The sequence below is a fragment of the Xiphophorus couchianus genome, chromosome 13 (genome assembly GCF_001444195.1).
Source record: "Xiphophorus couchianus chromosome 13, X_couchianus-1.0, whole genome shotgun sequence".
Taxonomy (NCBI): Eukaryota; Metazoa; Chordata; class Actinopteri; order Cyprinodontiformes; family Poeciliidae; genus Xiphophorus; species Xiphophorus couchianus.
This window is the reverse complement of record NC_040240.1, coordinates 1,766,421-1,780,436: the sequence shown is the minus strand read 5'-3', so window position 1 is coordinate 1,780,436 and position 14,016 is coordinate 1,766,421. Positions and strand designations below refer to the sequence as shown.

Genomic DNA, 14,016 nt, shown 5'->3' with positions numbered 1-14,016 from the left:
ATTAACCAATATTATACTACTTTTATGGTCCCATGTATCTGACTGTACTGTATTATAACTAAACTGCACTCTGTCATTTCCTTTGACTATTGACTATACTGAATTGGAATGTACTAAATCAAATTAATTGAATCAAATAAACATGAATTATATCATATATGACTCAATATGAAGTTCCCTAACAAAGTACATTGTGTATTTGTTATATAAATACTTAGCAAAATTTTATTTTAGTATAAGAAGGCTAGGTTTAATTCCAACTTCCTCCTGTCTCATGACAATGTGCCCCTGAGCAAGGCACTGTACTCCAAATTTCCTACTAATTTGATTATTAGTTTGTTCACGTTTGTGAGTATAAAAGGGTGAATGTAACCATGTTGTCCATTTATATTTCAATCCTTTATTTCCTGTAATTTTGATGAAAGTTTTTTTTAAAGATCTACTTGTAGATGGTGCATCTTAAGATGTGGCATTTAATTAGAATTGGTAGAGACAGTTTCATTACTACCTTTCCTCATGGCTGAGGGAGAAAGCATTTTCTCACAACATACCTACATTTTTGTAATTTTATGTTTGTTACTGATAAATATTTTTGTCAGGTAATTGTTGAAAAAAATGGCACTTGATGTCACTAAAAGTTTACTCAAAGATGATGAATTCTTTCATTTTTAGCTCCAATTCTCATCTTTTTCAGAGTTCAAACATCCTCCCAAAAATCAGAGAAACAGAATAAAACGCAGAGCAAGAATTCGATTTTAAGAAAAGCAGAAAAACAAACACTAGGAAACTAGCACCTAATTTTAAAGCATATATAAAGTAAGCACTGTACAAATCATAAGAGATGCACATGAAAAAAGTGTTGCAATTTTTTTTTTTTTTAAACTAACAGAATTAAAATCTGTAATATGAAATGAAATAAAATTGTGGAAGCACAAAAATCCAAAAACAGATGGTGGGAGATGGTGATAAAACCAAAGGAAAATCCAGTCTTCAGTTTTGGTCAGTGTTGCTGCTCAGGCAGTACAACTGAAACAGTAAAGCCAGTAATAAAAGTTTAAACAGTTAATTAATGCCATGAAAACACCTTATTCTGAGCAAATCTTAAGTTTGAGGGAACATCATTATGTAAAAACAGTTCCAACTAAGAAATGTTTTTCAATAGATCCCTAGATGTTTGTGAAGTTTTTTTTTTTACAGTATCTCTTTTTAAATCCATCAAGTTTTTTCCCCCCACAGATAATCATTTAAAAACAGCTTCCTGACAGTCATGCTAGAGTTATGGATGTCATATTCTACTCTAATTTTGACAAAAATAAAAACAAAACTAAAGCTGTTTTTCAGATGAGGGTTGTCTGTTGACAGAAAACGGTTTTCCAGTTGGAGCCAATAACTGGTCCCATAACACATTAACAAGACTTTGAATGAGTTTGCACTATTACTTCTGTATACACTAGTTTAACCTGAAACCGGAGAGCTTTCGGAGTGTCAAACAGGATTAAGAGACATAGTTCCATGTTTTGACTTGAGATGCATAATAAATTAAAAATAGCATTCATAGCAATATCAGTGAGTACAATCTTGCAATCCCAAAAGGTTGCTTGGATACTGCGTTTGGCAGGCTACTTTTTTTTTTTTTAACCACCCTATGTGGTGCAGATCTTAGTGAGAAGGTTAATCACAACTGATACTGTCATCACAATATTTAAAATAATTATGGCAATGTCATGTTTTCTTGATGTTGAAAGAAAGTTGAACTGACAGAAGATGGAGGAGAAACATGGCCATAAACCACTCCTACTCATAGATTTCAAACCTCATCAAATTGAGTTAAAGGTGATCAAATCTGAAAGGAATTTCTTTGCTTTGAACCAAAATACGATCAACATGCTAAAGATTATATGCAGTGTCTCTGGGACACTGAGGGGGGAAAAAAATGACCAACTTTAGAAAATAATATAGTATATTTATCTGTGAAAAGTCCACTCCACAGACGCTGTCATGAAAAGCAGATTGTCTCGTCGCCTCGCCCACATCTAAGAGCCTGAAGGGAACAGGTGCACATGATGGCTGATGGCCTGCTCCATGGAGCTTTTAAAGACCTTGTAGGTGGAAGTAACAGGCAGGAGGAGGTGGTTGGTCGCTGGTTTGCTTTGAGGGAAAAGCCAGTCATCCCAGCATTCCACTGAGTTCTCCGTCTGCTCCTCCGGCTTGACATGGTGGAGGAAAGAAATGGTGGGAGGTGGGCGGAGGCCCACTGCTGGAAGCTCCTCAGCTCCAGTGACAAAGCAAAGGATGTCCTGAAGGGAGATGGAGCTCCTTCCAACTGAGGACATGGACACCATGATTTAAAGGCTTTTTTTTACTGAAATAATCTACAAAGATTAACTATATCTGTCCAGATTTAATCTGGAAATATTTTTATTTAAGCTTGTTTTGAATCTAGAGTATTGATATTGATTCAGGAAGCAAAGTTAGATGAACATCCTACCCTCACACTCCAGCAGGAGGTGTCTCCAGAAGGAGACAATTGGCGTCTCTAGGTTCTGCATCTCCTGCTGCTCGGAGAAGTTTATGGCGAAGAGCCGGCCGAGTATCTCGGCCGTCATCGCTTCTCTAGCATCACAGTAAACACCGAAGAAGACGGATGGGAAGAGCTGAACCTGGATCAGATCAAACAGAAGTTCAGATTTTCGCAGTCTAACTCCTGATTGTGACATCTTTGTTAAATGCAGGTGCTGTTTAACATAAGAATTTGTACTACTGTAATGAAAGTCAGCCTTAAGTCACCTGATCAAATACACCCAGTGTGCGCAGGCCGTCTCGTAACCTGCAGAGGAAAAAAACTGTAAAGTTATTACAGGAAGTTTGAATTTTTGCAGGGCAATTTTGTTTACAGAGACTTCATAATCCATTTTATTTATTTATTTTATGTAGTTTTTAATTTTCTTTTTATTTGTCATTGTTGGTTGCTGTGTTTTATTTTGGATATTTAAAATATCTTCAGGTTCCAACATGAACTGTTTTGTACAAAATTTAAATTTATTAGTCGTTGAGAGAACAAACTGGTATTTTTATGCCATTATCAATACTTTACTTGAAAATGGTCTCAAAACAATAATACTATTGTTTATCGCAATATTTACAAAAAACATTTGCCTAAAAATATTTGTTGTTGTGACAAGCGTACTCATGACTGTTCATCTTCACTTCCATCTCAGTGTATTTTGCTCACCTCTGCAGAGGCAGCTGCATCCTGGTGATCATGGTGAAGCTGACCAGATCTTCCACCAGAGCCTCTCTCTCATCCAGACTGGTGACCGGTCTGTTACAGCCTGCCACCTCCAGGAACTCCCAGTTCGCTTTCATCACTTTCTTCAGCTCATATAGAGACTTGGCGGCTGCAATCTAGATGGACACACACTAGGTGGTCAGCCTTCCCTTCTGGGGCCTCTGTGAGGGATGCCTCAGAGCGGCGGACTCGGCCCTGCCCTCACCTGGTGGACTTGCTGGGTGAAGTGTGTTTCAGGGGTCATGTGGTTCAAACTGAGGGGGCAGTTGGCTGGGTAGTTAAACAGACATTGGTAGAGCCCGTGGGAGAAAAAGCCAATAGGTGGACCACCGTGGACCAGACAGAGAGCCAACAGGGAGCCTATGTCAAAGTACAGATCCTCACGCAGAGCTAAATAAAACACACACACACACACCACACACACACACTTTTCATTTACGGCTGTCACTTGTTTCCACAGTCCACAAAAGCAAGAGAAAGACACCCAGGAGGCTGTCAGCTTTAGTCATCTTGCATGACACATTCCAGATAAAGTCCATCTGCTCACCCTGGGTGTCCAGCGCCAGGTTTTTGGATCCGATTGGGCCCTCAAACACCACGGAGTTCTGGATCTGCTGCATCAGGAGATTCAGGAAATACTTCCTGGTTGCGTCTCCAGCGCAGTGAGTACTGGGCAGGGTCAGGTGCTGCTCACCTTTGAACCTGGAGACAAAGAGCTGGCGGATGAAGAGAAGAAACGGCAGAACACATCTGAGGTTAAGAACGAATGTTTACCTGACAGACAGTGAGTGTGTGGGGTCAAAGTCGGTCCTTCTGACCAGGTCCAGGCCAGCCAATAGAGCCTGGTCTCTATGGACCTCCACCTGGGCGCTGACAGGACAAGAGTGAGGAAGTAAAGACCTTAGGAGCTCCTTGGGTGACTCAGGTCTTACACGAGTACACGGTCTTAAGAAAAACAAAAGAGAGGGAGAGAGAAATGAAGAATAAAAACAATAATGAATCGTGGAGGCGGAGCTTTGGAGTGTTTCATGTGTGTACCTTTTACAGTCAAGGGGAGATGGCATGGGGGTCAGATGGCGCTTGGACAGTAAGCTTCTCTTCTGGCCGCTCTGAGGTGATGCAACCAGAGATGCTGGAGAGACAAAAACACGAGGTTTAAAACTGCTGCAGCAGGAATGTTCTATCATTAACCATAGCAGAGGAGAAGACATGCAGATGTATGCAGACATAAATCACAGAGAACCAACCTTTCCCATCCGTTGCATTTATGCAGTCGATGCAGGCCCAGTCTGTGGTGTCCAGCTTTAGATTTGAACATTTCCTGTGGGTTCCTCTGGATCCACAAAGGCAGCACCGGATCACCTCGAACCACCTGGAAACACACCGGACACTGAAGCTGCAGAGTGTCTGTCAGCATTTCTGATCTCCTTCTGAGATCAGTCCCCTTCACCAGTTAACACTGCTCAGTCGTCTCCGCTGAAATTAAGTCTAAGTGCTCAGCTTGCACAGTAAAAATATTGATGGCATGTTTTTGCAATATTTCGAGATGCACATTGAACTCAACTGGTAACAGGACTAATCTAAATAAAGCTGTAGAAATTAACTTTCATAAACAATGTGTGGTTTTCTTTTTACATATTTGCTAAAACTGTCACCATGTTATGACGGTATAATACTGACATCTGTGAAAAAAATGAGCTCCTCCTCCCTAAGGTCGTACTGTCATCTGCAGAAATAAACCACTTGGTCGGAAACAACAAATGAGAGGCAGGAGGATGGTCCTAGCGCTGTTAATCATTCTCCTGTACACGCTGCAGTTACGCCAATCACAGAGAACCAACTTACTGTCGCAGGAAAACTGTTTATCTGCCGTCATAGGTGGTCATGCTAACTAGCATACACAAGAGTGATTGACAGTGCCAAGACCCTCTTCTTGGCTCTGATTGGTTGTTTCTGAACAGAAACGGTGTAATTCTACAGAAATACACCGTTCCTGTTTCAGTCCCAAGGATACCAGGACACTGGTGATTTTATTTTTATATAATTAGGGAATATACATTTTCATTTTCAGTGTCAATGTTTTTATGTTTGCAGCTCAAGCACAACATGATGTACCCCTTCTTAGAGTACGTGCGTCCCTCGTTGCAGACGCAGGTAACGGAGTCGCAGTGATTGTAAACCTCCAGAAGCTCAGAGTATGCATTTGCCTCCAGCTCCCAAGATGCATCTCTGCACAGAACAAAAAAAGGACGAAGAGATCATAAAAAAATAAAATAAAATAGAAAATTAATATTAAACACTCTTGAAATATTTAGTGCAAGAAGAAATTCTATGTACATTCTTACTCTGAACAGTTTCATAACCTGCCGTTTAAAGGCTGGATAGATTAGTGAATGCAGTAATTGCAGTTACAAAGGATTGCTTAGACTCAATATTTTGTAGGTTTCTATATTCTGTGTCATGCACACATGCAGCTGACCAACAAGATAAACTGTCCTCTGTGCTCAGAGCTCATCTACATTTTCAGTGTCTTAGATCTTTAAACTAACAGAGGGTAATGGAGAAATTATGAAACGATAAAGAATAATAAAGAAGCAGAAAACATGTGCTTTAATCATAACTGACATTGTTATTGCAATTTAAAGCATTAGTATTGCCATGAATTTTTATTTTATTTTTTAAAAAGTCAATTAAATAATGTACATATTTTCAGAACAAAAAGTGTAAAATACTGTAATTTTTAAGCTATAAAACAGGTTCATGTTACTGCAGATATAATCTAGTTAATTGTGTCACCTTTCTGGGATGTATATCCCCATTCTGACCATCTCCTGCTGGAAGTTCTCCTTGTTGTTACAGAGAGTACATCTGAAGAAGAAGAGTCCTGCGCTGTGGGCCTGATGCTACACAGAAAAACAATCAGAAAACCGTTTGGTTCCTGCAGGAATTAATTTAGCAGTGGTCTAAAATGTCTCAAGTGGAATTAGGAAGGTAGAAAACAGAAGAGGAGTAACATTAAGGTGGCATGTACAACACAATAAAACAAATGAAAGATAATCTAACTGAGTGCCACTAATTTTAAAGAAACAGTCCCAACCTACCTGTTTCCTTTATTTAAATGTTCTGATATTTAGAGTTTTCAGCTTTTTTTTGCAGGATGCTCATATGCAACAGCTTTTTAACTTCAGATGTTTACTTTATAACAAAGGAGCAGGTGAAGCTGTAAACGAGTCAATAAATCACAGTCAATCTAATCAGCAAGCAAGAGGAGCAGATGTGGCTATGGTGTTAGCCATAGTTTCGTCTAAAGAAAGGTGAACATCATCATCACTTTGCATCAGAATGCTGATGCTGGGTTTACATAAACAGAAAGAACAGCTTTCTGAACTTAAAGGTTAGAATTTCGAGCTGATGAGAAGAATAGAGCATCAGGATGTCCAGCAGGCCAGAGGACTGTCTTCTCCTGAGTATTGTGCTACAAAACCTTTCAGAAAAAAAAGAAAGGAAAAAATCCGCCTAATTCAGAATCGGCAGGTCAGGCTTTTTAAAAAGCCAGAAAACTGCAATCACTACCCTCCTATTAATTAGGTCACATTTCCAATTAAAAGCCTTTCAAATGTATGTTTACTCTAAAATGCTAAAGCGACTGTCAGACCGTTGGGCCGTATATTACCTGCACACAGTCTCTGTGGAACCAGCTGGCGTGGCAGGATGGACACTTGAGGACAGAGTAGGACAAGACAGGCTCAATAGAGTCTAAACATATTGAGCAGGACTGAGGAAGACTGAAGTCTGAGTCTACGCAGAGAGACTGGGTTGGACTGTGATCCTGACAGTAAGACCTGCAGATGAAAACACACGTTCAGGTAAATATTATTAGTCTTTCACATTGCAAGCAAGCGTTTTCTTAACAGATTAAATTTTGAATTCAGCTGTTTGTTCCATTTAAGTTCCATGTGTTTCCTGTTCAACACCTGAGCTTTCCAACCCTGAAAAATCTAATTTAATCTGGATTATTTTTCATCACTCCTAATTGACCAAATCTGACTAAATGTGAGTTTGCTTAAAAGGCATTTTAACCCTAATATTTTATGCAAGAATTCATATGTATATTGTTTGCACAATCTTTATGCACATTACTGCAGCAGTTTATAAATAAGTTACATTCATGTTGAATTATTCCCCGCTTCCTGGTCATTGGCAAAAGTCTTCTCACACTTGCAAATCAGGAGTGATCTTACACACATACATTAATCATGAGCGTCATTAGTTGCATCATGGGACACCCTTTAATATCTGGACAATTAGGGAGAGAAATCAATTAAAATCAGAAATTTGATTTGAATAGAAAAAAATTGGAGATTTTATTTTTAAGCCAAATTGCCCAGTCGTGCTTACTGGTGATGTGTCATTCCACACTGAAAATGTATCCAAAGACCAGAGAACTGCCAAAACAAGTCAGAAAGACCTTCAGATTTCAGCAAGTCAAATTAAAGACTTTTTAAGATCTTTTTAATGCCACTTTGAAATAAATTTAAGACCAAAAAAAAAAAAACTACCTATAAATAGAGGGGATGATTGGGGAATTCTGCTGGCATATATGAGTTGGTGATACATTTGCACTAACTCATGATGAATCTCAAAGAAGCTAGCTAGCTAGCAAGGATATATTAGCAGCTAGTTACTAGCTGCCTCGAGTCACAATAAAGATGTCTGTGTGTGACTCAAACTATCGTCCGATAGAAAAGTCCAGTGAGATGAAAAAATAAGCTACATACTAAACTACATCTTGCCACGAGTAAATTTTAGACCTGAGATTAATGTATTTGAGGCAAACTTTATTTTTTTTAAATGAATAGAAGATCATTTTAAGGCCTTAATTTTCACTGCTGAATAAGATGTCATTTAAAGCATGGAATCTGGACAAATCAGCTATAATATTAGTTTTATAGAACTAATTAAACTATTCTTGTTAGACTTGTTTACTACAGTATAACAACAAATGTAATGTGCAGAGTGGGGGGTCATTTTGATTGCAACGTTAAGTGTTGCAATCAAACAGGAGGTCAGCGGAGGTCACTCTTCTTAAGTGGTGAGTTGGATGGATAGTTGAGTGTTCGTCTCTACATCTGAATGGTGTTTGGTGTGGCCACTTACGGAAATATTTTGTTGTACTGTGTGATGAACATCAGCTTCCTCCCACAGGGGAAGTGCACCACCCTCCTGCAGCTACTGACGTTGCAGCCAATACATGCGCCCTTCTTCTTACAACCATAGCATGTCTGGAGCACATGAAAGACACACAAATTAAAGGGTTTCTCTGTCAAAGTCAATTTTAAATGTTAAATAACCAATTTTTCAACTGTCTCGGATTTAATCTCGTGACTTTTTAGAATCTTTCAGACAAAACAACTGATGTGTCAACCCTATTTAGCACTCACCATTCGAGCTGCCCTCCTGACCTCCTGTTTGATGTCATCCACCAGGAAACCAAACACACCCTCGTTCTCTTCTCCTCGCTGGTAAACTCCACTAGACGTCAGCTACAGAAGACAAGAGAAAACTCTTTGACAACAGGAAAAAATGAACCGATATTACAGATATTGCATTTTACTGATACAGCCTGGCAGGCCGCAATCTCAAGAATCCACTCTTCTTCAATTTGCATTAGACATAGCCTGCTACAGTTTAAGGTGCTGCACAGATTATACTTGTCCCCTAATAAATAATCTACAATATATCCTGGCGCAGACTCATCTTGTGTTAGGTGTGGGCACAGCCCTGCTGACCTCAGTCATATGTTCTGGCTTTGCCCCAGGCTCCTCCCCTTTTGGGAGTCATTCTTTAGGACAATTACATTTATATGTAAGAGGAATATTGATCGAAGTGCTCTAACTGCCTTATTTGGGGTTGTCCCTCTGACTACACCAATAACAACGCAGCAGGCCAATGCCACAGCATTTGTTACACTACTTTCCAGACGCCTAATATTATTCAATTGGAAGAGAGCTGCTCCTCCGTCTCATAAGGAATGGATGGAAGATGTTATGATCCATCTGAGGCTTGAGCATCTGAAACATACAGTCAACGACTCAATTCAACAATACAATGTCACCTGGCGGCCATTTCTTTTGTATTTTGAGACAGAGTCCTCCTGAGTATACAGCCCTGCCCTTCCCCTCCTTCCTTCTTACTAAATATGTGATGTCAGCACCTGTTGCCAATTTGTTTTTGTTTGTTTCATTGTTGTTCTGACATGTTTAAAACAAATAAAAAGATTTGAATAATAATTACAGATATTGTAAATATTATACATTTCACTAGGCTTTGACACCTTGAAAAAGCCGACCCCACAGCTGACTTCACTAATGTTGGAGCCGATATATTGAAGAGAAGAATAAAATGCTTGTCTGTAATAAATAAACAGCAGATGAATCTGCAGAAGACAGACAAGCCACAGATGCTGCTGCTCTGATTGGGCAACTGGGATTTCATCCCATAGACATTTGAAACCAGAAGTTTACATTCACCGAATAAAAAAAAGAAACAAATTGCTTTCCTCACAAAACATGGTGTGAGGTGCAAGGTCTTATTTCTGAAATGAAATAAGACCAAACTTATCTTGTTTTAGGTCAGTTAGAATTACCATCTAATTTCTACTAGCTGAAAGCCACAATATTGATAAAAAGAATGTCAAATAGTAACTTATTGATTTATCTACAATCAGTAAGTACAGGTGTATATAAACTTGTGGTTTCTGCTGTATCTGTGAACATTGAATCATGTACATATAAAGTTGATGAAAACTCACCAAACAGAAGTAATGCACAGAGAAATTGTGCTCTTCGAGTTTGACCTTTTCCCCAAATAAGGCCGGGTCATCATCACTGCATTTGCACAGAGCACAGCCTAGAAACACACAAAATTATCATTCAAAATCTACATACTCAAATTCAAATCACAAATTCACACAACATATTTCCAGTTTTGATCCGTTTCCAGTTAATACTAAACATTGAACACAGTCTAGAATCTCTCATTAACTTAGACAAAAGTTACAACAAAACAAACCACAATTAAAATTTCAAACATTTTTTGTATGACATCTATTCAGAAAGTATTTTCCCGCTGGAAAACTAAAGTTATGTGTTTCCCAGGTGGCAGGTGGCCACTATAAAGGCCAGAAAGATGTTTTAATGCTCTGTCACGTTTATGCAAATAAGCTGTAGCCATCTCATTGATTACCATGTTTACACTCACATTATGCACATGAAGAAAGCTGCAGACAGATACACAATTTTACAACCGTACATCTTTGACCAAACGTTTCCGTCATACTTTGCCTCAGCCTTCCTCTCCGCCATGGGCAATGTGGACCTGAAGTTTTATCACAATATTTCTAATCTAAAACTTACATTAAGAATTATTTATTACTACTTTTTTGGTAACTGTATGGCTGTGATTGTGTGTCACAGCAATTACAGCCCCACAAACACAAATATTGCTCTTGAAAAGCATTCCCATTTGTAATCTGCTTCTTTAGGACGCCAGTCACATAAAGAGGTGTATTGATATTTATATCTTTAGTGAAAATACAGTGGAGGAAATAGCAAAACAAACAATCCCGACAATATGGAGAGTTTTGGGAAAATTTTGAGATCATTAATTGGAATGATAAGACATTTCTCACAATAAATGACAAATTTTCTGTTCCTACACCTGCAGTTTTACATGGAAACACTGATTTATACACAGCTAATTCAGTGTTAGTGGAAACAGTGGTTTTCATGATTATACATCACATACATTCTTCCCCTTTGCTGGACTTCTCAGTGTCCCTTAACCTTCTTAACTTCTTCCTCATGATGGTATCCAACCTGTGGGGACATGATAGACACTGATGACATTTAGTGAACAATTACCACACTATACAATGACCATACAATAGATGGCGCTGATAGGTTGCTGATATTCTAAAAACAAAATGAAAATGGATAGCAGGGCTACTCGTGAGCAGCAGTGACTGTGAACAAAACTCAAACTCTTTGCATCTTGATTGCTTTATATAATAATAGACTCACCAAGCAGTTTCTCAAATCAGGCAAAAACATGAGCAACTCAACTACATTTTTTTTTACCCCTCCAGGGGGTCTTTTGTGGGCTGTAGTGTCCCTTATATGATAGTAGGCTGACAGGAAAGGAGGGAAGACATGCGGCAAATGTCGTCGGGTCCGGGAGTCGAACCCGCGACGGTCGAGGACTCAAGGCCTCCAAATGTGGGTCGCGCTACGCCACCACGGCAGCCCCAACTCAACTAAATTTAATAAATACAAGTTTCTTTGAAATTATTTGTGCAAAATGAAGCAGCAGAACAATCATAAACATTTCCAGATCCATAAAGCTTTAGTTTCTAGAACAACTTCCTATTACCACGTGATCAAGTAAAGAGTTAACTGGAGTTAACCACAAAGATATTAGAAGAGCAGTAGGATGGAAATTATTGATGCTTTTCATCTAGTAACATGTTCCAAATTTGATATACCTTAATAACTATAATTGTATTGTGACTAATGTGTAGCAAATCTACAATATGTATAACAGAACTTCTTATTTTGTTGCACATAAATTGTCTTATTAATAATATACTGATATAAACTGAGACACTGTTACAGAGATCCACTGATGAGGCTTTTTATGACCCAATCCGACCTGTGCTGCAAGTTCTTTAAATGAACAGTGGTTCAGCAGAAAATAAAGGAATTCCAAGATTATCCCCATTGTTACGGCCCTGGGCCTTATGGGCTGGGTTGCAGGTGTCATGTTGTCTGTCTTTGTGCTCCTCCCCTTTACAGGTGCTGCTGATTTTATTCATTTGGAGCACAGAGCATTTAAACCTGGCTGTCTCCACCTTCTGGGTCGCCTTCAGCGTCCACTCTGCCTTGATGCTTGTGGTGTTTTGTTGCCAGGCCTCAGCTCCCCTCCTTTTGCACATTTGAGTTTGTCTTTGCACTTCAACAATTCCATATGCACTCATACACCACATCCAAGCATTTGCATTACACCACTGATACTGACATCCTCAATCCATTGCTGTTTGTGTTAATAAACATTCCTTTTTATGCACTTTAATCTCTGCATGGTCTCCCGTTATTGTTATGACCTTGAGCCAGTCGTAACACCCATTCATACATTACTTTATATAGTCATTTTTTCAGTGATTAAATCAACCAACACTGGTGGGGGAAGGGAGGAGTGTAGCTGCTACCAGGGGTGGGCAACTCCAGGCCTCGAGGGCCGGTCTCCTGCAAATTTTAGATGTGTCTCTACTTCAACACACCTGAGTCAAATAATGAGGTCATTAGCAGGACTCTGGAGAACCTGACTGTTCTTAGGAGGTGATTCAGCTGTTGGATTCAAGTGTGTTGGATCAGGGAGACATCTAAGAGTTGCAGGACACCGGCCCTCGAGGACCAGGATTGCCCACCCCTGTGCTAAACAAAAGTGTAGCACCATAAAATACTACCTTAAAGCCGCGATATAAACCTAGCTAAAATTAAAACAAAATCTCCAGCTATATTTTGTCAAATCAAACGTAAAGACCTGCACATTAAACATATTTTCTCAAATGTAAAAGTTTTCTCGCTCACCTTTGTCGACCTACTTGAAATAGTGAAGAGCCGAACCCTCCGCTACACTGAAAATGAAGAAATGTTCTTGCTTTAGCCTACCTTACCCCCAGATGAATATTTTTTTTATTCTGCATTCATATTTGACTCTTGTTTTGTAAGTTCGTTTTTCTCGCTAGTCTGTTTACTCTTAACGATGCCCTCTTTTAAATTTCCCTCTTTCAAAACAAGGGAAACCCATTTCCGTTTCCGAAAATTTCTGTCCGACTGAAAACATTCTGCTCCCCCTGGCGTCAGGAGCGAGCACAGCAGCCAGAAGACTGAGTCATGCTATTCTGAAATTTGCTACTCATATCAAAATATTGGAGTTCTTCGTTGCTGACTTCAGAAGGTTCGCAAAAATAAAAGTTGCATTGAAATAGCAAACTAACTTTCAAAAGTATCATTTTATTTTTGCTAGATTTAAATCAATATTTCTGAAAAGACTCCATGTGAATTTAATAGCTAAAAAACTGTAAGTGTTTAAGAAAATTCGTGAAATTCAAACAAATCGTTAAGTGAATTTTATTCAGATTTATTAATTAGTTAATGTATTGTTCTTTATTATATGTCAAATTTTGGACACAACATTGTTCATTTATATTTTGTTATTCAAATGAAAAAACATGTAATTATTGGTTGAAACTCATCTGCACAATCAGTTTGCAATTCAAGGACTCCAAGTGAAAAATCTTATGTACAAATTAATTGTTAATGTTTTAGTACCACATTCACCGGATTAATAAGTGAAGTTGGTTAAAGATTTATTTTTTCTGGTCCGCTTGGATTGGCTGACCAGCTCCTGTTGACTGGACCAGCTGCAGTTCATGAGGATATCGGGTCTTTACAGTTGTGGCTTCAGAACTGTTGCCATTACATTTTAGACAGGTCGTTTGTTTAGTTTGGTTTTGTTTTCAACGTGTTTTGTAAGTCAAATTGTTTTGGATTATTATTTTTATTATTGTTGTTTTCTCTGTGTGTGGATGTGCTCTTGCAGTGATTGCTTTAAAAGGAGTAAAATAACTGTTGTTTTGCATATCTGCAGAAAACCTTGACAAGAAT

At 38.7% G+C, this 14,016-nt stretch overlaps 1 protein-coding gene across 2 annotated transcripts; it reads right to left on the bottom strand.

The window, feature by feature from the left end:
• Positions 1-735: 735 nt before the first annotated feature.
• On the bottom strand, positions 736-13,174 carry g2e3 (G2/M-phase specific E3 ubiquitin protein ligase). Of its 2 annotated transcripts, none has more exons than XM_028035748.1 (17): positions 12,937-13,174; positions 11,096-11,166; positions 10,101-10,198; positions 8,731-8,832; positions 8,447-8,571; positions 6,963-7,131; positions 6,086-6,192; positions 5,405-5,518; positions 4,537-4,661; positions 4,328-4,421; positions 4,064-4,159; positions 3,837-3,991; positions 3,495-3,679; positions 3,233-3,405; positions 2,788-2,827; positions 2,489-2,660; positions 736-2,323 (listed from the first exon to the last, which is right to left on the bottom strand). In XM_028035748.1, exons 2-17 carry the CDS (start codon positions 11,151-11,153, stop codon positions 2,034-2,036), a joined length of 2,103 nt encoding a protein of 700 aa, XP_027891549.1. In that variant the 5' UTR covers positions 11,154-11,166; positions 12,937-13,174; the 3' UTR covers positions 736-2,033. The 2 variants fall into 2 exon arrangements, with proteins under 2 accessions (XP_027891549.1, XP_027891548.1); XM_028035747.1 differs by having other exon boundaries at positions 4,064-4,234; positions 12,937-13,173.
• Positions 13,175-14,016: the final 842 nt, after the last annotated feature.

Bases quoted from the DNA above. Each gene is read 5' to 3' on its own strand.
- g2e3 (XM_028035747.1), bottom strand. From the start codon at position 11,153: ATGAGGAAGAAGTTAAGAAGGTTAAGGGACACTGAGAAGTCCAGCAAA. The intron at 4,422-4,536 runs GTTGGTTCTCTG...TTGTCTCTCCAG, and splicing joins AAATGCAACGGATGGGAAAG to CATCTCTGGTTGCATCACCT. The intron at 3,680-3,836 runs GTGAGCAGATGG...TGTTTTATTTAG, and splicing joins CCTGGCGCTGGACACCCAGG to CTCTGCGTGAGGATCTGTAC.